General features: G+C 42.5%; 1 protein-coding gene across 1 annotated transcript in view; it reads left to right on the top strand.

Moving 5' to 3' along the window:
- The first annotated feature begins 540 nt into the window (after positions 1 to 540).
- Positions 541 to 20,821, top strand: part of ARFGEF3 (ARFGEF family member 3) — a 96,637-nt gene continuing 76,356 nt past the window's right edge. Inside the window, exons 1-3 of the mRNA XM_056343657.1 lie at positions 541 to 852; positions 2,038 to 2,089; positions 18,235 to 18,316. Of these exons, the coding sequence (XP_056199632.1) occupies positions 768 to 852; positions 2,038 to 2,089; positions 18,235 to 18,316 (219 nt within the window). The 5' untranslated portion in view covers positions 541 to 767. The remainder of the gene's footprint in view (positions 853 to 2,037; positions 2,090 to 18,234; positions 18,317 to 20,821) is intronic.

Here is a 20,821-nt window from a genome sequence, read left to right as displayed (position 1 = left end):
CGGGAGTCAGCTGCGGGGCGGCGGGGAGGCCGGCCGGGCCCGGGAGCAGGATCCCACCGCAGCCCCGCAAAGCCCAGAGAGCGTCTCCCAGCCCCGGACGCGGGCCCGCCGCCCGACCCTGCGCGTCCACCGGCTGGAACGGCGGAGCCTAAACCGCAGGCGGAGACCGAGCGCACCGCTCCCGCTGCCCGGGGCAGGCAGGCGGGCTCTGCCGGCAACCCCCGGCCGCCGGTCGCCATGGCAACCGGCCAGGCCGCAGCCCGCCCGCCGCCTGCCCGCGCCGTGTTCCTCCCGCGGGGGCGGCCGCCGCCGCAGGGTCCGCGTCCGGCGGCGCCGTCCCTCGCTTCGCTCCCCGGCCGCCGGCAGCCGCCGCCGCCTCTCCTCCCGGCGCCGGCAAGGGACTGCCCGCGCTCCCCTGGCGGGGGAAGGCTGCAGCCGCCGGGCTCTGCCCGCGGCGGCCAGGGCCAGGCCCGGCCCCAGCCCAGCTGCGCCACCGGGGCCTGCCCGGGGTGGGAGAGGAGGAGGAGGAGGAGGAGGAGGAGGAGGAGGAGGGACTCCGCAGCGGCAACAACTGACGTGTCCCCGCCATGGAGCTCGGCGTGATTCATCAGGGGCGGCGGGGCGGCAGCGGGGTGCCGCACACTGTCCCCGCGTAGGCACGGCTGCGGCGGGGGCAGCCCCACACCGCTCAGCCGCCCTCCTCCTCCTCCTCCTCGCCGCCCGCTCCGCTGCCCCCGCGGATACGCGAGGATCCCGGGGGAGGCAAGATGGAAGAAATCCTGCGAAAGCTGCAGAAGGAGGCGTCGGGGAGCAAGCACAGGGCCATCAAGGAGAGCTGCACCTGGGCCATAGGTAAGGTGCAGGGGGCGCGGGCAGCGGCGCCGGGCTGCCCCCGCCGCGGCCGGGCTGCCCGCGGGGGAGCGGAGCGGGGCACGGCCCGGCCCGGCCCTGCCCGTAGCGGTGCGGTGCGGGAGCCGCCGAGGGACAGGTTTTGTAACGGCGGGGGCAGGGACACCTCAACAAACTTGCTCCGCGCTGCCCGCCGGGCCTTCTGCGGCTGGGCCGGCACCGGGGCGCTTCAGGCGGTTCAACGCGCCCGGGAGCCCCGCGCTGCTGGAAGGGGCTGAGGCGCCCCTCGCCGCCCCGGCGCCCCTCGCCGCCCCGGCGCCCCTCGCCGCCCCAGCCTGCCGGGCCTGCTGCGCGGTCTTGCGAGGCAGGTGCGGCTCTCAGTAGCTGTCATGATAGTTTCTGTGTATGTTGGGGAAGGGGGGGTGTCTTTTCTATAAAAGCCCCCTCCCCTCTTCCTAAATCATCGTCAAAAACCTCTCCAGTACAGTTTTCACTGCTGGTTTATGTTTGGGCAGCTGTTTTAAAATCTGGATTTTTTTGACTGGATTCCATGAGCCCTTTTATCCTTGCCATATAATGGAAATAATGATCAATAAAAGGAGTTGTTCTTTTAAAGGAATAGGCGCTTAGGTACCTTTCAGCATCCACCCATTTTCAGAGATTGGCTGTGACTTGAAGTGCTTTTGATGCTAACTACCTGGAGCACTAGTCAGCAAGACCCTTGACTTACATCAGCATAACTGCAATACTTAAAATTGCTTTACATTTTTATTTTTCATCCATACATAGTTAGAGCAATCTGCGGTAGTTCGTACCTGTTGCTGTCTTAATACTGGCCTTTCAGCGTGATGTTCCATGAGTTGCTTCGTTAATTGGGTGTTATCCTTGCACAGCAGCCATGCTAATATCCTCTATACTGTGCCAGTTTTAGTATGTGTGCTGCTGAAGTTGTTGATAGGTGAAAGGGAGTTCACTGAGGAAAAGATGGTACTTGGTGCCTTCTCGCAGGGCACTCATTGTCCTGACAGATTCATGCAAAGCTTTGGCAACTTGGAGCAGCAGTGATTGTTATTCTCATGTAGGTATAAACTTTAGGATTGTTGGTTCAGAGACTATAGGCAGGTGCATTACTATGGTTGAACTCAAAAGTTTCTTTTAAAAGCCCTATCATTTCCTTTGGTTATACAGAAACCTTGGATTCTCCTGATGCTGCTGTCAAGATACCTCCATATCAGCTAAGGTAAGAACATTTAATGTTGACTCCTGTGGAACTATATTTGTGAAATTGAAGTAAAAATTTGAATTCAAAGTGAGGTAGACAGAGGAGGGGGCTGAAGCTATGCAGTTTCTTTAGTTTGTAGATGTACATGTCTAGGCTGGTAGTAGTGGATAATTTGCTGATGAGCTCTTGGCCTCTAGCAATGAAATGTAAGGAAATGTGTTAAAAAGGGCATGAGTGTGTATAATGGTGACACTTGGTTACAGAGAAGGGCAGTGTTACGGTCTAAAGAGTTTGCCTTCTGAATGGCAGCCTTCAGTATAAGTGCTGATGCTTCTCAGTCTTCTTAGTATGCTCTTTTTTTTTTTTTTTAAATCTAGATCAGTTTTTGTTTGCTGAAAATAGATATTCTAGAAACGGAAAGGTTATATCATCATATAGCTAGGACACTGGGTAGGAACTAAAACAATACAGTTTCTATGCCTGCTTCTTCCTTTAGCCTGCTACATTATCTTGAGTAAGCCTTCTCCCTTCTTCCTGCCTCCCTTTGTACACCTATCAATGGGAGAGGTGGCACTGCACTCATTCGTAGAGCTATAGAAGATCTCATTTTTGAAATTCTGATTGCTATGGAGAAAGTAAACAGGCAAAATTATTCTCTGTCACTTCTGACAGAACCATTAGGAAGCAGCAAAAGAAACTAGCAAGTGCACTTTTCAAATCAGGAAGACACTATTTCATACAGCTTATGGTTAAAATGAGAAATAATTTAGGCTTGCCTTATTAGGGAATGTAATAGATGCTAAAAGTTTGCATGGATTCAGAAAGCACCTCAACAAATCCATGGAAGAAATTGATTGCAGTCGTATGAGATGCAGAAGTACTTTAGTCAGAGATGATTGAATTTATAAGAGAGTATGTAGGAGTGTTGCTAGAAATTTGGCCTGTCCTGTAGTCCTCCTAGATATCTGCTATTATCTGTGGACAGAGGTGACACTTTTTTACCACAATATTTTTACCACAATATTACTCTCTTGGGAGAATTTTTATCACCTTGTTAGTCCCCACTGCTGCTTTCAGATATGCTTGGTGCAGCTTTGTGCAAGGGAAATTAAGGATTGAAGATCTAGATATTCCAGAGCAGTTACCAAACAGGGAAGAAATAAGAGCAGTTCTTTTGCTGCTCTAAAATCCTGTCAGCTGCAGTTCACAAAGGGCCTCAAGTCAGCAGGGAATGGATGTTGCACAAGTCTGACCTGACCAGTGCCAGACACATGCATCCAACACAGGCTGGGCAGCAGAGAACAGCTGAATGAGTAATTCCCAGTAGCTCCATTAGAATAGATTATGTTTATTTGGCACTATGGTTGGACAAAACGTTGCTCTTTATCTTCCCATTTATCATGCTTCATCTTTAATACAGTGTATGGTCTCTCTGTTTTTAAGTACTATTCTCGTTCCCTATGAATCAGTTAGGTGTTATCACATTTCTTCCTTTTTCATTTGCTTACTGCCTCTTTACAGATACGCATACCTTTTCCTCTTCTTTTTCCAATGTTCTTAATGTTGTGTTTGTTTAGTTGTTTGGGTTTTTTTCACTGTAAATCCTAATCTTTTTAAATAAAGCTAATACCTCCACAGGTGTAACTATGATAAAGGAAGCTCTTAACGTTAGACTTGTTAGTGACAATGCGCTCAATATTACTGGATGTTTTACAAAATGAAGGATGCACTAAAGAATTCAAATAAAAGCTTTGGTTGTGGGGTGCTTGGTATTGTTCTGCTACAGAACCTCAGACAGTGTGGGAGATGTTGCTGTCACCATTACCCTGAGCTTACTCTTCTTTCTCTGTTTAACAAGCTACTGTCAGATTCCACATCAGTGCACTGGGCCACGTCTTGGGCTGGAATTTACCAGCATGATGTGAAAATTAGATAAAGGTTCATCTTTGCATGGTGCTTGTTAAAGAACAGCTCTGTCACTGCTTGGTTCTTAACACTGTAAAAGACTAGCCTTGAAAACGGAGCGATGGCAATGACCAGAAATGCAGCCAAGGTGGGTGCAGGATGGCGGCATCCTGACGGTGCAGCTTTCCTGCTTTCATATTTATCGGGTGCAGATAGTATCATCTACACTAACGCAGATCTGTGCCTGACTGCTTATCTGCTTTGAATCTGCCATTCACCCTTTCTGCTATAATATTTTTGATTGTAGTAGCAGAGCCTGGGGATGTGTTCTGGAACACTCCATGATACTAGAGTTAGAGTGAACATACCTATAATCTTTCCACCAAGTAACCCTAGTCTACAACTCAGATCTGAGATCCATAGCAGCAACATACTGAAAGTGTGTTAAAGGCATGCTGTGCGGCAGATAGTTCAGGAGAAAAATAGGTATTTGTGAGGTCTCTTCCAGGAGCAGCAGCTGAATGAGTATTTTGACTACTGTCAATGCAGTGAGGACGTTCCAGCTTGTTTAGTAGGGAAGTTTGCTGCATCCTGAGAATATACTGGATACAAGGAAAGGGCGTCAGCACTTCTCTACAGTGTGTTTGGGGAAATTAATAATCTCGGGCACATCTGTACTGCATAAGAATGGGGGACAGATTCATGAGCTGTCATGTCCAGTTGAGACAGATACTAACTCAGTTTCAGAAATAGCAAATCTAGTTAAGTATCCCAATCAGTATTGTTTCTGTTTCTCCACAGAGCAGTGTCTGGTTTCTAGTAGCGAGTTATGCTTGGTATTATTGCCATTTAACAGGTTGGCCATGTCCTTATTTGAGGAGTTCTCCCTCTGGAACTGAAGAATGAAGTCTGCTGATGAGAATGAGAATGTGTAAACTGCATACTCCCCCCCCCCCCTTTTTTTTTTTACTTAAAAAAAGCCCATTTACTGGTTTTAATACCATAGTTCTAGATTGAATAGAGGTTCTTCATAGTGTTATCTTTTAAGACCATGATCCTAGTGTGAGAGTTGGGAGACAAGATATCCCTTTGCATTTCTTCAGACTATGACTAGTTGAGTTCAAGTTTTTTTTTACGTGTATTACATCAGCTACATACTTACCTCCATGATACTGTTGGGGTAGGTTACTTCTATATTCTGGCTTGCTCCTGCCCTGTCCGTAGCTTCTCTTTTGTGTTGGGCCTCTATTACTTAACAGCAGGCAGGCCACCTTATAGTTCCCTGAAGTCTGTGCAATTAATTAGGGGGTTCACCTCTAGCATTTGTATGGGAGCTGTTTCCAGCACTTGTCTGGTAGCAGTTTAGATAGCATGTGCCTGCTATGTTTGGGAGCACCTGGGGTACTTTTGCTGCAAGGGAGTGCAATGACTGGACATTCAGCCTGGAATGCCATTCTTTAATTAGTTTGATAGAGATCTGTTGGGTATATCTCTAGGGAGCTAAATGAGACTATTTTGCTGTTCAGCTTCCTTTGATGTTAATTTGACTTAAGAATCCAAATCCCAGTTAATGACTTTTAAATAATGCCCCTCACTAGAATTAATATGCAATGTCTCACTTCCTAAAGAAATACAAATCTCCAACAAATAGTGGAGTTTCCCACAGAAACGGTCAGCTCTGCCCTGAGGCAGGAATATGTGTGTGCTTTTTGAGTACTTTAATCTTCTTTACTCTTTCATACCCTTGCTTAATACTCTGATCACAGGTTAAAGTGGACCAGGATGGAAATGACCTTAAGTCAGTTCAAGGCTTTGCCATAGCTGTCCTGAGAATTCTTGAGAAGGGAGAGTCACATAACCCATTGGTAACTGGTCTGTTGTTGCCTGCCTACTACAGTGGCGTTTGTCTCTGAGCAGGTGTTGTGAAGGTTTGATGCATACGAAGTGCTTGAGGAGGCTGGGTGGATGACTTATAAATAATGATTTGGATAAAAGGAATTGATGTGCTGGTGTTTTAATTGGTGGATTGGTCACATGGAAAATGGCTTAAGAGACCTTAATGTTGTCTGCTAGCAAACCATTGTTTGCTCTAAGTTGGAGTTTATTCACTTCAGTATTTTCAAGACAACAAATTCTGCCCTAAAGCAAACAGTCTACACTGAATAAATCTGTCTTGGCTAATTCCTGACTAGTTTCTCCTTTGTGATTTTAGAGTCTGAAATATGATCCATGAAAGGTAACTGAACAGACACAAGAAAATGAGCCTTGAAAAAGAATGTTTGATCAGAGCAGTTTAATACTCATGAGGATTATCTGCATATCAGTGAATGAAATAAAAGTCTATACAGTGCTTGCCAGTCACATGCTGCTTTGAAAAAACTTGTGTTTACCAGAATTTCTTAAGAGTGGCTTATGTAATTAAATCATGCCTTATAGGCTACGTAAAGCTTCGTGGCTTGCTGTCAGCATAGACTTGGTGCTGCAAAGAGGAGGTTGTCTGGGCCTTCTGAGGGAGGCTGTGACTTGGTGGGTAGTTTGGTTGTTGTGTTTTGGTATTGCTGTCCTCACCTTCACTGGAATCTGGAATCTTATATATAGAATTTCTTACCATGTCCCTGCCATGCTTCGTTAGGAATTTATTATCATTATTTATTATTATTATTATGCTAAAGAGATTTTCTCATAGTTCTAAGACATTTCCAAAAATTTCCAGGTGTTACTACTATCCTGTAATTACTTTTCTTTTGTTCTGATCAGAACAATGGGAAGTTACACTGTTTTGCCCTTTTGTCAGTGTAGCAGAAGCATCATTGCCGACTTGAGTTCGAGCTGTTTTGTGGAGCTAGTGTGGCTGTTGTCTCTTTATTCCCACAATAGTGTGGCTGAGTGCAGAAGATGATGCATAGGCAAGACTCTCAATAGTATAAACTGCGGTTCATGCTAGTTTAAAGTTTGCCTTTTGGACTTTAAAGTAATGGCCATGAGACATGTTGATGACTGAGCCATTCTGGCATAGTAACTGATATAATTTGCATTCCTTCAAACAAGAACCAGAAGGGCTTTCCAAATGCTTACTTATCTCTTCAGCATAACTGCATACTGCACCTCTGTGTACCTAAAAGTTGCAGAAAGTAATTGAAATTGAATGGAGGTACAGGCTCAAGCCTTCAGAACACTGACTCTGGGTGCCTAGTTGGAAAAAGATGGGTCTTGGCTTTCAGAGGTGCTGAGCATTTCCAAGTCCTGTTTGTGCTGGTAGGAGTTCCTGTGTTCATTACTGCAAAAGCTTGAATCCCTCTGGTATTTCACATTGGCCTTTCAAAAATAGCCAATATTTCTGGAGTTACAGCTGGAAAGTCAGAAGTCAGTGGTGAGCAGGGTCCTCTGTAATAACTAGTTTATGTCTAGTTCTGTCTGTCCTGTTTGTCTCCCAGTCCTGTTCATCTTGGTGCTAGTTTCTGAGGGCAGTTTGTGAACTTCGGGAAGCCGGTGCAATGAAGAGCAGTCAGAAACAAGTAAGCCTTAAACTTAGCTGAACTCTGAAATACTATCCTCCTTGCATTTTTATGTTTTCCTATAGTCATGGGAATTTGGGGATGAAAATGGTAGTTCTACTCTACCATTTATTTTTTATGTCTCTAGCTTTGCATTTGACGTACTTCTTGAGAAGCAGCTGCAGCTTACAAACTCTTAAATAAAACATACTCATTTAATTTACATGTGCTCAACAAATAATAAAAGCAGTAACCATGGTGTGATCGTCACCAAACATCCAATACCACAGAGACTTTCAATCTACTTAGCTTTGCAGATAATTCATCCACTTAATCTTGAGGCTTGGGATGCATTTTGGCTTCTCCATTGTGAAGAAATATTTGTGATTTTACTATTTCATTCTTCTCCCATCTACTTTATTTTGTTCATGATTTCTGTTAGTTTCTTTCTATTTGAAGTGTGTAGATAGGGAAGCTGATACATATAACAGATCCCCTGACCAGAAGAAAGGAGCAGGGAGGTAGGAATAACTGTCTGTGATGGGTTTTGTTGGAGTTGTTTTTAGCATATCTCTATTTTATTCTTTTTCATTTTTAAAATACTTCCTGTACTTGCTGCCACAACCCAGCATTAAGTGCTCCTGTGCTTTCCTCCTGAACATGATTGCTGGGTGTGTGACTCATGCTGCTCAACCATTACACGGTCTCTGTCTGGCATTCAGCAAGTGGACGATGAGTTCCCTGGCAGGCATGTGGCCAAGAAGAGATTCTAGTGGCGGTGTAGATTGCTGAGCTGCATCTCCTGTGTTGGCAGTTTATAGGCTGGATCCAGACTTTTGGGGCATTTATGTAGCTCTTCTGGTATTTGGAATGGTGTATATACTCTGGTCTTGGTTTGAAATGTTGCATTCCTAGGTCTAATTTTGGAGGCTGAGTGAGGGGAGGAGATTAGTGTTTAGGAAGTCAGTGTGGCACTGTCTGATGCAGTATTTGGATCAATCTGTATGTTTAATCTGGGGTATGTAATTGGTCCTGTTTCTTTTCTGATGGGCAGGTATTTTTATCTCAGTAGAACCTTGCATCTGTTCTGGGACCCCAAAAGACAGCAGTGTTGCAGAGGAAAAGTGTGTATATAGTCAGTTTTCATCATGCGTTTTTGAACTCTTGCTGTCAAGACAAGATTCCAGAAGTGTTGGAAGGCCTCTAGATCTAAGAATCCATAAAAACCTGTCAGCCAGGGTTATGGCTCTTGAAGGTATCAAAGAAGGTGTGGTATTGTCTTGGGAAAACAAGCATAGTTTTTGAAACATTATTTCTGTTGCTCTAATTTGTGGGTGTTTTTTTTTTTTTTATTTTATTGTTAAAGTGAAGTGCTTGCTGTTTCTGAAACTAAATTTCTGCCCTTCTTGACATTCTTTGTAGCGGTGAGCCTTAATTAATATTCACCACTGCTTTGGGTCTTTGTTCCTTTTATGGATTCTTCTGAAAGTTCATTCTAGATTGGTGACAGAAGCCCACAGTCTACTGGGTTTGGCTGTGCTAAAGTTGGTTTTCTTCATGGGAGCTGGTAGGGTGGAGGTGCAGAGCAGCTGAGCGGGGCTGAGTTGCCTTTGGGGTTAACCCCCAACATTCAGTTATTGTGGGATGTTTATAATTCCTTCAGTACAAGAATAGCACCAGTAAAAGAAGAAAGCAGCCATAATTTTGAGTGTTTGTCTGACTTCTAATGACAAATGCAACTAAAATATTGCCCTAAGGGTCAAAGGATGATAATAGGACAGCAGTGTGTGTTTGTTTTAAACATTTGATCACTTTCTAGTGCTTGCAAAGAAGAAGAAAGTGAGAACATTGGAAGGCTGTTGATAATTGCCTTAGAGAATGAAATATGGTTGAGGGAGGGTAGGAACCAGGGAATGGAAGAAGAGAAGTGGCACTGAAATGGAGAGGACTGGTTTTTTACTTAATGAGGCTTGACTCTGCTGTGGTCTTTGTGTGATGCTATGCAAGTGGTGACTTTTCTTTGTTTTGAAAATGAAGGGGTGAGTGGGAATAAGGAAAGTTTTCTCACAGTTTTTTTTATTTACATTGAAAAGTATTTTTACTCAGAGCTGCAGGAAATACACTGCCTTTGGTTTCCTTGAATGTTTGTTTGCTTAAGAAATAGAATATGCTAAGGTGCAGTGAGTGTAAAATTACATAATGCATTGCAAATGTGCGGATAGTTTTTAACAACCATCCCTTAGGTCTGTCAAAATTCAGCATTGCACTCTTGTGAAAGTTGAGTGGTTGTTGCAGATTGCAATATTAACCTTCAAAATGTAGCTAGTAATGACCAGCAATACACCTCGTCCTCCCATTTCCTCGTCAAACCTTTGTAACTAACTCTATGCCATCCAGCTGTAATGGAGAAAATAAGGTCATTTGTAAGATGTGCTATAGTACCTTTGTGTCTCTTTCCTGTCCCCTCAGTCCTACCCAGTCTGTAGGATCTACCCAGCATTGTAAAACTTCTTCTGATGGAAATATAATTCTTGTAAGGTGCTTTATTTGTTGTTTTCAGTGTACTGAAATTTTGAAAGAAAAATCTTTTCACTGGAAAAATCCTTAGCTTCCCTTTCAGGCTTACCAAATACAGGGAGGAGAGGTTTTGTGAGATAGCTTGATAAGCTTTCAAAACTGTAGACTGAGCAGGTCCAGTGTGTGCTCTACCTAAGGCCAGGAGGTGTACACTAAGGATGGGTGCTCTGCCTCTCAACTCATCTTCATGCTGTATTTCAAATGATAATCAATAAAATCACCTAAAGGATACAGATTGCTTTATAATGAAGACCTTGTGAAGTTTACGTGTGTCATTAAATTCCTGGAGTAGAGTTAGTAAGTGACTGTCAGACCTTGTGCACAAAGGACAAAAATCTACTGGGGTGGATGTTCTAGTGAGAGTGATGATAACGTATCGCAGAGAGATTACACTACAGCTTTGGAGACTGGAAGCATCCTGATTATTATGTTGGCCTTGTCCACTTTAATATTGTGTAGAATCTTTTGGTTTTTCTCTCCTCTCAAGCAAAGGTACATAGTGTACTTACAGTTTTTGTTTTGTTTTGATTTCATCTTGACAACAGTGTCAGGCTCCTATCTAGGAACTTTGTGTAGAAATCAAGATGTTACTAGTGAGTATAGCAAGGAAGAAAATGACCTTAGAAGCGCTCTCCAGCTGAGTGACTGTGCTGAGCTCTTTAATTACGATTGTATGAATTCTTGGTCTTGGCTGCATTAGGCTGGATGAAAGATTAAATAGTTCATGTTTGCCTTTCCTATGACTAAAGCTATACTTCTGCTGTTATTGGCAAATCCATTTCTCTTGGAAAGTATGTAAATAACAAACACTGGAAGTGCCACTGTGTCACTCTTTTAATACCAAACACTATGAAATTACAATCTTATGCAACAATCCAGGCTGAAAAATGGTTAAAGTTCTAACTAACAAACTGTATGAAGTTACATTAAGGCATTATTCCTCATTTCCTTTTCCCTATGTCATTAAGTATCCTCTGATAAGCAACTTGTATGCTTCCCTTCCAGAGGCAGGTTCATTTAAGTGTTGGGAGAAGTGTTTACTTTGTATCTTGATTTGAAAAGCAGAAGGATTGAAGGGAAGAGGGAATACATGAAGCAAAGAGAAAGGAAAAATGAAATACCGAGCTGGTGGAGGGACCCAGAGGGAACTCCAAGAGAGAGCTATGTCAGCAGCAGAGATGAGGGGGAATTGGATGTGGAAAGAACAGGAGAGTTAAACCTCAAGTGAGATTAAAAGAAGCCTTTCCATTGTAACTGGATAAAAGTGAAGAGCTTTGTACTATGTGTGGAGAAAAAGAGTGAGACCTTTTTAAAAAAGTAAGCTGGAAGTAGTGAGGAAGGAAAGTGAAAATGCTTTCAGCCAGAAGTTATAAAGTTATAAAGGTGGAACCTCACCTGGTTATGTGAGAGGCAAATCTCTTGACATCAGAAACATGCACACAAGTGCCTTTATGCTTGTAAATGGAGTAAAATCCTGGCCCTGCTGAAACAAGTCAGAACTTATATCAAGATAGCATGACAGCAGTCTCTCAACAGTTCTTTTTTTCAGGACCTGTAAACTGCAACACTGACTGCTTGTTCATCATTATGCAGCACTGTAACACTGAAGTTGTCTAACAGTGCATGATCATCTTGTGGTGCAGCATCATAAAGATAATTTATTGTTGTTTTCTTTTTTCTGGAAAAGGAGGGTTCTAAACGGAAGGCTTCAGATTTTGTCTTTCATCCTATTGCTTTATGGAGTCTCTAAGTACTATCAACAAACTTGTATTTGCATGGAGATACAAATAGATGCCTTAATGCTGGAGGGGTCTGTTGTAGTCATCTGGTCTGACTTCCTGCATTGTAGAGGCATGAGAACTTGCCCTATATTTATATGCTGCAAACTCTAAACTTCTGTCTGAGCTCTACTGTAATACTTTTAATAAGTGGGATGGTAATTTTTCTGCTGTGGATAGTATTAATTGTTTCTCTAGAATGTGAGCAAGACCTTAAAATCTCCTTTCTTCTTGAAGATCTGTTGCTTGAAAAAGGATGTATTTATTCCCTGTTACTCCTCCAGGTTTTAAGTACTTCCATTATGAACCGTGAAGTTGTTGATGGAGTCCTTTATCAATGTTCTCTAAGCTAGCACAGGAAAGGAAGAGTTATGAATATTTCTACTTTTATATGTTCACGTGTTCATGTATACACTGCTGGAATTTGTTTTACACCATTTAAATCATCCCCTTTTCTGTAGGGACAGTATTTGCTCCTGTTTGGTTTATTTAAGGGTAGCAGCTGGAATTATCTCCAGAATTTTGAAAATTCATCTTTACCATTTATTTTCTCATGGTGGGCCAAATTTCTGCTTAAGTGAGTGAGTCTAATGGAGTTACATGCTGTGATGCTTTGTTCATTTTAAGCAGCCAAGACTGAGAAGATCTTCTCAGCTGTCACTGTTACTTGACTGCAAAATGTCAAACTGGCTAGAACTGTTACCCTGCCTAACAAACAGCCTATCAGAAAATGGCAACAGACGTGAATCACATTCTTACCTGTTCTTGACTGGGCTGTGAATTATGTTATGGAATGCAAATTACATTTTGATAAGGTCCTGAGGTTCTGGATTTTGCTTCTCCTATGTAATTTTCAAGGGGCAGATAATGCAGAGAGACATCTTAATTTTAAGCTTTGTTTTTAATCCCATTTCTGAAATTAATACGGTTATCACCATTTGCATGAAGGGAAATAACTCTCACAGTGATGACAAATACTTTGTTTATAGTGTCCCCTTCCCTAAGCCAGTATAGTGGAGGTGAAGGTTTGCCATGAGACTCTGTTCTAGGCACTAACAAGGAGGAGTTAAGATTGGGCCATTTCCTATCTTTATTACAGTTTTCATAATGAGAGTGAATTAATGAGACATTACTCTCTTCTCTCTAAAGGCTTTTTCTACTACAATGTGGATAGAAAGATTTTTATGATCTCTCTACCTACAATAGTAATTTGTCTTGCTCTGACCTTTTTGGCAGTCTGTTTTGACTGACCTGTCATAGCATCCCTTGTGACAGACCTGCAGGGAAGGAGTTAGGTTGATAAGCCATGGCAAACTCGGATGACTAGAAAGGTCATTGTAACCCAGCGTGCTGAATATAAAGGCTATTTATGTTCTCGTGACTCATTCTGCAGTTTACGAAGCTGACAAGTGTAGAGTGGGGTAGCTCAGGAAGGACAACCTGTGCTCCTGGAGATACTGGTCCTGGCTTACACACTTGATTCAGTCTCTAACTTTTCTGCTTGACCCTAGCCAGCACTTGGGATTCATTCCAGGTACCATGGAGGTCTAGTGGCAAAACTCGAGGTAGCCTGAATAGGAACAGGACTGAGTCCTTGTCTTTGGTGCTTTCTGGTTATTCTGTTTTGCACATAAGAAGACCCACACTTACCAAATGCTGTTTTCTCTAATGGCATGTGCATTAGTGAAAATGCCTACTGGTTTGTAGTGACTGTAGAATATATATTTTTGTATAGCTGTTTTGGTTTTTTTTTGGATTTTTATTTGGTCTTTTGAGTCAGGACAGGGAGGTGGTTGGCATTCTTTGTTTTGAAGGGAGTGGGTTGCTATCATGTTACACTCATTTGTTCAGTATCTACCAGATTTGAATAGAAGCATCATGATTAGGAAAACTGTTTCATGTCTCTGCAATTACATTCTGTGCTGTAAATTCATTCTTCTAGACCCTTGTTCTGCAGTGACTTTCACCATATTCTTTGCACAGGTGACTTTAGACAACAGCAGCAGGTAAAGAGTGATCCCTATCTTCTCTTCTGCTTTCAGGGAAAGAGCACTACAGCCAGGATCTGTTATTGCTGCCTCTCTCTCTCTTGTTTTTTTTTCCTCCTCTCCCCCTTTTTTTGGGGGTGTTGGTGTTTGTTTTGTTTTTTTTAAACTGAACTGTCATTTGAAAGCACTTCTACATGGACATATGCAAACAATGCAATTAGTGTGGATTTCAGCATAGTATACCACTTACATCTGAGCACATCCTTTTTTCTTTATGGTCATTCCTTCTTTATACCATCTAAACTTCTTTCTTCCCTCTAGCTTCTATTTTCATGGCTTTGTTTCATCTGTCATTGCCCAGGATACCTTATCCTGAAGCTTTCAGTAGCTTCCCCTCCTCCAAATCAAAGGTGCTCCCTTTGTTTCATGCTTCCTCTGTGTTGTACTTGACTCATCTAATTCAGGGTTAAGTTGGTATTTGTGCCTGAAACTGTATGTGTTTGTATGTCCACAACTGCATGCATCAATATGGAAACTTAGGAGTTCTAGTGTGAAGCAAGTTTCTGTACAGTAATATAAATAGAAAACATTCTTAAATGTGTTTTGAAGTATATTGACATGCATCAGCTTATTCTGAGAACTTCACATATGTAAAATATGGTACATGTGTAGGACTAAAAAACCTGAATGAATTATCACTTGAAAGTATAGAGCTGCAGACAGTGGAGTAAGCAATGAGATCCCGTGGTGTGGCACCACTCAAAACACGGTGGAAATTATAAAAGGGCTGTAACATATAAGAGAAATCCTCGATCCCTTTCTTCATGGCACTCTGAGACCAAATTCTGGTCTGCATTATCTCTTGTGCAGCCTTACTGAACCCAGTTCTCAAGTGGTAGACCTTAGCAGGAACTGACTGTGTTAATTTACATCATCCTCTTCCATTCTGCCATGTCTTTCTGCATTCTCATACTAGCAGATGATGCATTTAAATGGCAGGTTGAACTGAAGTGTGGAAGATGCTCAAGCTAATCAAACATTGTGAGGTGTCTCTGCAGGTGTTTTATAGCTGTAGCATGGAAATGCTAAAGATTTAATTGACTGAGTGTGTAACAAGAACAGGAAATGACACAATGGCAATTCATTTTCTCCAAGAATACAGTGGAACACAGACTGCAGCAACCTTAATTAGATTTTCAGTTAAAACATTTTTAGCAAGCTTGGGAAGTTGAGCTAATTGAATCTGTTCTAATTTCCATCCTCCTGTTTGCCGTTTTTTCCTCTTCATTTTGGGAGGTTTCTCAAGAACCAGCTCTTGTTGTTCTCTGCTGATTGCAGTATGTGATGACAGATGGTAGGCAACATGCCGATGTGCAGGGTAGGTACACACAAGCCATAGGAGCTCCCACCTGTCTTCATTATAATGAAACTGAACTGGATCCACTCCAGTGACTTATGACTGCCTTCTCTTTCCCCTCTTCTCCCAGTCTTCGTCCACTTTAATGTGAGAATAAATTTGTTGTGTAATGCCCCAGACATTTATATGCTGTTGCAGTGAACAGTAGAAAGCCTAAAAGAGATGTGGCATTCTGCCCTGAAGAGGTGCAGGTCTAAATAATCATCAGTTTTTAGCATTCCTGCAGTTAGTACTATACACTGTTGTGATTTTTTTTTTTTTTTTTTTAATTATTCCTTCTTTTTTTCCTGTGTATGTCTGGCTGATCTGAGTACCAGTTAATGCACTGGTACCTTGTTTTGGCATCTCTTGATCTACTAATTTCAAATGTGAATTAGTCTTCCCCCAGAGGGTGATAGTGACAACTTCTTTTAAAAGACAAGCGTATCTCAAAGTCACAATGTAAAAATTAGCACTTACAGGTGCTCTGTGGGTTAGAAGTGTATTGCTTTGGCACCTTTCTAAACTAGAAAGTCCTATCACAATTTACCTGCACGCTACATGTGTTCCCAGGTCCAGGCAAAGCTGGCAGTAGATACATAGGCGGTAGCCAGCTCTCTACTGGGTAGAGGATTACTGCTGTCTGAACACTGGAGTAGATGTTTTGGCAGTTTCTGTAGATCTGGATGATATGATGCTCTATGAGGAAAGATTTCCTAGATGTTCTGTAGTACAAGCTGTTTTGGATGCTAAACTCACAGGTTTTAAGAGTCCTTCCAGTTAAATTGATTCAAAAAACATTCAAGAAAGGAGCTTCTGAGAAAATTGGGCTTTGTGCCTGCCTGTTTCTCGGAATATCCTAAATGAAGCAAATGGTTAGCTTTTAGTTAGAAACCTATTTTAAGATACACATGTAGTCAGCTTCAAGTTTTTTAGAAATTTGTGTAATTCATGTTTCTTTTATAAAGCTTCTTGTGTTGTTAGGCCAAATGGCCTTTTACAAATTCCCATAACCTGGAAAGAAGGTACAAATATGAAAAGACCTGCAGATACTCAAGAGCTTTGCCAAGTACAGAAGCTTGCTGGATTGCGTAACTGAGCTATGCTTGTGACTCTCAAATCTTTAATTTATCATTAAAGGAAGGGGTTGCATTTCAAAGAGCAAATAGCAGATTCGTGCCCCTTGGGGTAGCTAGTGATCTGTGATTTTTTGAGGAGGGTGGAGAGACAGGAATACCAATGAACACACCCAAAACAGAGTTGACTTTTCAGAGTGGACATTCGGTCCCCTCTGCAAACAGGATCCACTGAAGACGTTACAAGCTATGTCCCTAAAGTTGAGACAGCCAATGTTTGGCAATCTCCATTTAAGTTCTTTAAAAAGCAAGTTCAGGTTGTAGACTGCCAGTTTTGGAGGGAAATTTGTAGGTTATGGGCAGACCGTGGCAAAGCATGACTTTAGGTAGCTTTGATAATATGTCTGAAACTCCAGTAATCACTATTCTCTAACCAAACTAAGGGCTTCTCCTTAGCTAGTTATGAAGGGAGGGTTTGTGAGAGGAGCAGAATATACAAGCTAGTATACTGCATGTGTTTCATTTGTGTCAGAGCTTGAACCTTTGGAGGTTTAGGAGAGTTAGTCAATACTTTTATTTCTATATACTGTTGGGCAAGTAAACTGTCATTGGGTCAACTGAAGCTAAGTGAATTTAGGTCAAAGGCAGCTCACAGGAGCAAGAGAGAAGACTTAATTTCGGTTTTTTTTAGAGATTAAACAGCTTTGGCTCTGCTTTGAAAAGACAGGGGGTTTGGGTGTGTGTTTGAATGCATTGAGACTGACAAACTAGAGTGCTCCAAATGGAACAAGTCAGGACTTTTTGGTTTCCAGTTGGGTAAGAAAAGACTCAGCTAGTTGTTTTCTGTTCCTTCTTACTTTGTACACGTTTGTCCCCATGGAGAGAGGAGATTAATGCAGTTCCAGGAAGGCTCTTTGGGGTGCAGTGCGGACAGTTGGAGAACTAAAACTCGAGAGGCTGGCACAGAATGGTTTGCCATAAGCAAGTATGCCTATACAAATGCAAAAATAGACTCTGTAGATACAGATAAGTGCCTCTTAGGATATGTGACCTAATGAACTGTTGCAAATCATCTGGGAGCCTGCAGTTGGACATGAGCTGAGTACCTCTGATCAGGAATAAGTTTCCTGCCAACTAGTAGGATTTAGTTAAAAGGCTCATAGTTATTAGGTGTTCCTCAGATGCTACAGTCCTTCTTTCATAAGGAGCAAGGAGTAGTGAAGTCACAGCTCCAGGCACTGTTTGATTTGGTCACAAAATAAAAAAGAAAAGTCAGCATCTGAGCACTGAGTCAAAAACATCTAAAATACTATCCTAATTAGAGATTTATTTTAATATTTTAGAAATGTTGTTACTCTGTAATCAAAGTACAGCTTAGTCATAGTTCTAGCACATGCTAATTCAGATGTAAGCCAAACCTGTTAGTGTACATTTGCTTTTTTCTACACCATTTATAGTTGGAGGAAGCTAACATGGCAGGGCACGCTGTTCTGTAGAGGAGGCCATAGACCAAAACTTGACTAATAGAAAGTAGATTATGAAACCACTTTTCTGGCAACTTGAACATTCAACAGAAGGTAAGTAACTGAAGTGTAATGCTTAACGTGCTGGAGTTGAAGGACCACTAGTGATCTGTGAATCTCTTCTTTATGCTTTGCACATTCATGCATGCACACAGAGGGCTAACAGTTGGGAACTATTTTGTGAAATTTCAATTAAAAGGCCATTCTTAACAGTATGTGAAGAAATATGCCAGCTTTCTTTAGAGGGTAAATGTGCTTCGCAGAGTTGTGAAATTCTTCTCGATTACTGTATGCAAGTGTTATTTTACTGAAAGTGATATACAGACCTTCTGGAATGTTACTTCTTTGAATATCAATTTTAGTTCCATTGTTCCCACTCATTCTTTTTTTTCTTCTCCCCCCCCCCCCCCCCCCAATTTTCCTCAGGGAGAAGTGTCTCCTTCCTCTCCAACTGGCTCTGGAATCGAAGAGCATGAAGCTGGCCCAACAGGCTCTAGCAGGGATGCAGGTATGGCTTTAGAGTAGGGGTGTGTTAGCAGGCAGTGGATATCAAGGAAACCTAGGCTTTTCTTTTGAAAAATACTACAGAAAAAATGTCTGTCCATGGGTGGACGTAACAATAATGTTCATGATTCTGTAACTGTTCAGAAGCTAGGATGCAAGTAAAGGCTAGTGATTCTGTGGAAGCTAAAAATGTTCTGCAGGTAGGTGGGAGTTCCTGGCTTTCAGTGTTGAAATGGAGATGTACCCTTCCTTGTGTGGCCTTGTGCTACTCTCAGTAAGCCTTGCTGCTGGTAAACATCTTAGAAACTAAACTGAGTCAAGTCTTGCTGTTTTCTTTGATTGGAAGAGAGGAGTGCAGTGCTTGAAAGATTGAGAGTTTAATAAAGGATCTGGGAGCTGCATTCTCTAGGTGTGGGCACTTTTCAGGGCATTTTGTACAGAAAACAGTAGGAGTAGCATCTGATTTGGGAGTTTATGAAATTGCAAAAGAAAACAGCAGTGCAGCACAAGCAACAAAAAGACTCTCTTGGGCTTGACAGTATAAAAACTAAAGCAGTTTACCTTTCTTCTAATTGGACAAATGAGTACATATTAGTAAATACTTATCACTAGGGGGATGATAGTTGTGGAAGAGGCTGGTACACTGCTGAAGAACAAAATGCATGTCACCATTTTCCAAAAAGAAATTCCTCCTTCAAAGGGCAAGCATGAAGTTGTTTTGGGAGTATAAGGATGTAGCTGGATCATTCACATTTATTTAATTCAGCATATGAGGTGTCAGATGTTTGGTTAGAATGCCCCATATTGGGGCACAACATGGTTGTAGGAGGCTCTGGTTAAGGAAAAAAGGTACTTTCTGAAGGATTCCTATAAATACTGTGCTCTGCCAGAAGACGCATAGCACCTTCTTGCAGCTTAGTACTCTGGTACCGTGCTGAGATCCTGTGCCCTGTGGTTCAGATATGAGAGGTGGGGGGCAGGAGTTGCTATCAAAGTGAGAGCAACAGTAGGCGAGTGGGACTTGGAACATGTCTGCTCTTGTGCCAGTATCGCCAAGTGAAGGAATTATGAATAACCCACTGCAGTATAACTTTCTTGGGAACACTCAGTGAAGATAAAATTTATCTTTTTACTCTTCTAACTTGCTGCACATATACTTGAGTTCTGTAAGAACCGGAACTGCAGAGTTACAGATTTGCAGCATGGTACCTTAAATAAGAGTGTCACCTCCTATCTAGAAGCCTAAAAAATTAATCCAGGCAACAGTACGGTCTTTCATTGGCATTTGTGATATGTGAAGTTTTATGAAGGAAAAAAAGCAAACCTCACAACTGCTGCTATGGATATAAGTTAAAAAATAGGATAAAAATGAGATGAAGTAACACTTGAATTTACCAAAAGTAGGCCACGGGATCACAGGACAGTGGAGGTTAGCCAGGGACCTCTGGAAGTTGTCTGGTCCAACCCCCATGCTCAAGTAGGGTCACCTAGAGCAAGTTGTCCCAGACCATGTCCAAATGGCTTTTGAGTATCTCCAAGATGGAGACTCCACAACCTCACTCTCTCTCAGTGGAACTGGAGAATCAGAAGGGTAAATATGAGAAAACTCATGGACTGAGGCAAGTTTAATAGGAAAAGCAAAGCAGCATGTGCAAGCAAATGAATGTAAGGATTTCATTCACTGTTTTCCATTGGCAGGCAGGTGTTTAGCCATCTCCAGGAAAGTAGGACTCCATCATGTTTAACTGTTACTTTGGAAGACAAATGCCTGAACTCCCCTGTCTCCCCTCCCTTTCCTCCTCCTTTCCCTGGCTTTTGTTGCTGAGCAAGGTGTCATATGGTATGCGGTATCGCTTTGGTCAGTTGGAGTCAGCTGTCCCGGCTGTGTTCCAGGCCAAGTTCTTGTGCACCCCCAGCCTACTTGCCTGGGGACCAGTCTGAGAAACAGAAAGCCTTGACGCTGTGTGAGCTCTGCTCAGCAATAGCCAAATCATGGGTATATTGTTAACACTGCTTTGGTTGCAAATCCAAAACACAACACCCTGTAAGCTCCTGTGGAGAAAATTAGCTCTACTCCAGCCAAAACCAGTACAGGCACAGAAAATAAGAAGTAAGAATGAACCAGTGAGATGTGCTACAGAGCTGAAGCTGGGATGGAGCATCAGTACAAAAGTGATGCAGGATTTACAGGGTGAAGTGGGCTGCTCGAAATCTGCACTGGGGCAGAGCAAGATTGTGTTCCTGGGAACTGAGACAGGGTAGTTTTGCTTTGTCACAGGAGCTTCTGAGAAGATTGGAGCTGGGAAAAAAACTTGAGTGGGTACATCTATTGCAGGAGGCCTGCTACTAATAAGAGGCACCCATGAAGGTAGTTACTAAATGGAAAAGGCATCTGTAGTAGAACTCTGAGGAAATAGTGCCACTGGCTATGTTGGGAGATACTGGCTCAGATACTGACCTTTTCTAGGCAAATGAAATCTGATCTGTCTGAAATATTCAGTCTGAAGTT

Source organism: Falco biarmicus, chromosome 6, assembly GCF_023638135.1.
Source record: "Falco biarmicus isolate bFalBia1 chromosome 6, bFalBia1.pri, whole genome shotgun sequence".
In the NCBI taxonomy this organism is placed as follows: Eukaryota; Metazoa; Chordata; class Aves; order Falconiformes; family Falconidae; genus Falco; species Falco biarmicus.
Note: the sequence above shows the minus strand (reverse complement) of the source record. Positions and strands in the feature narration are given on the sequence as shown.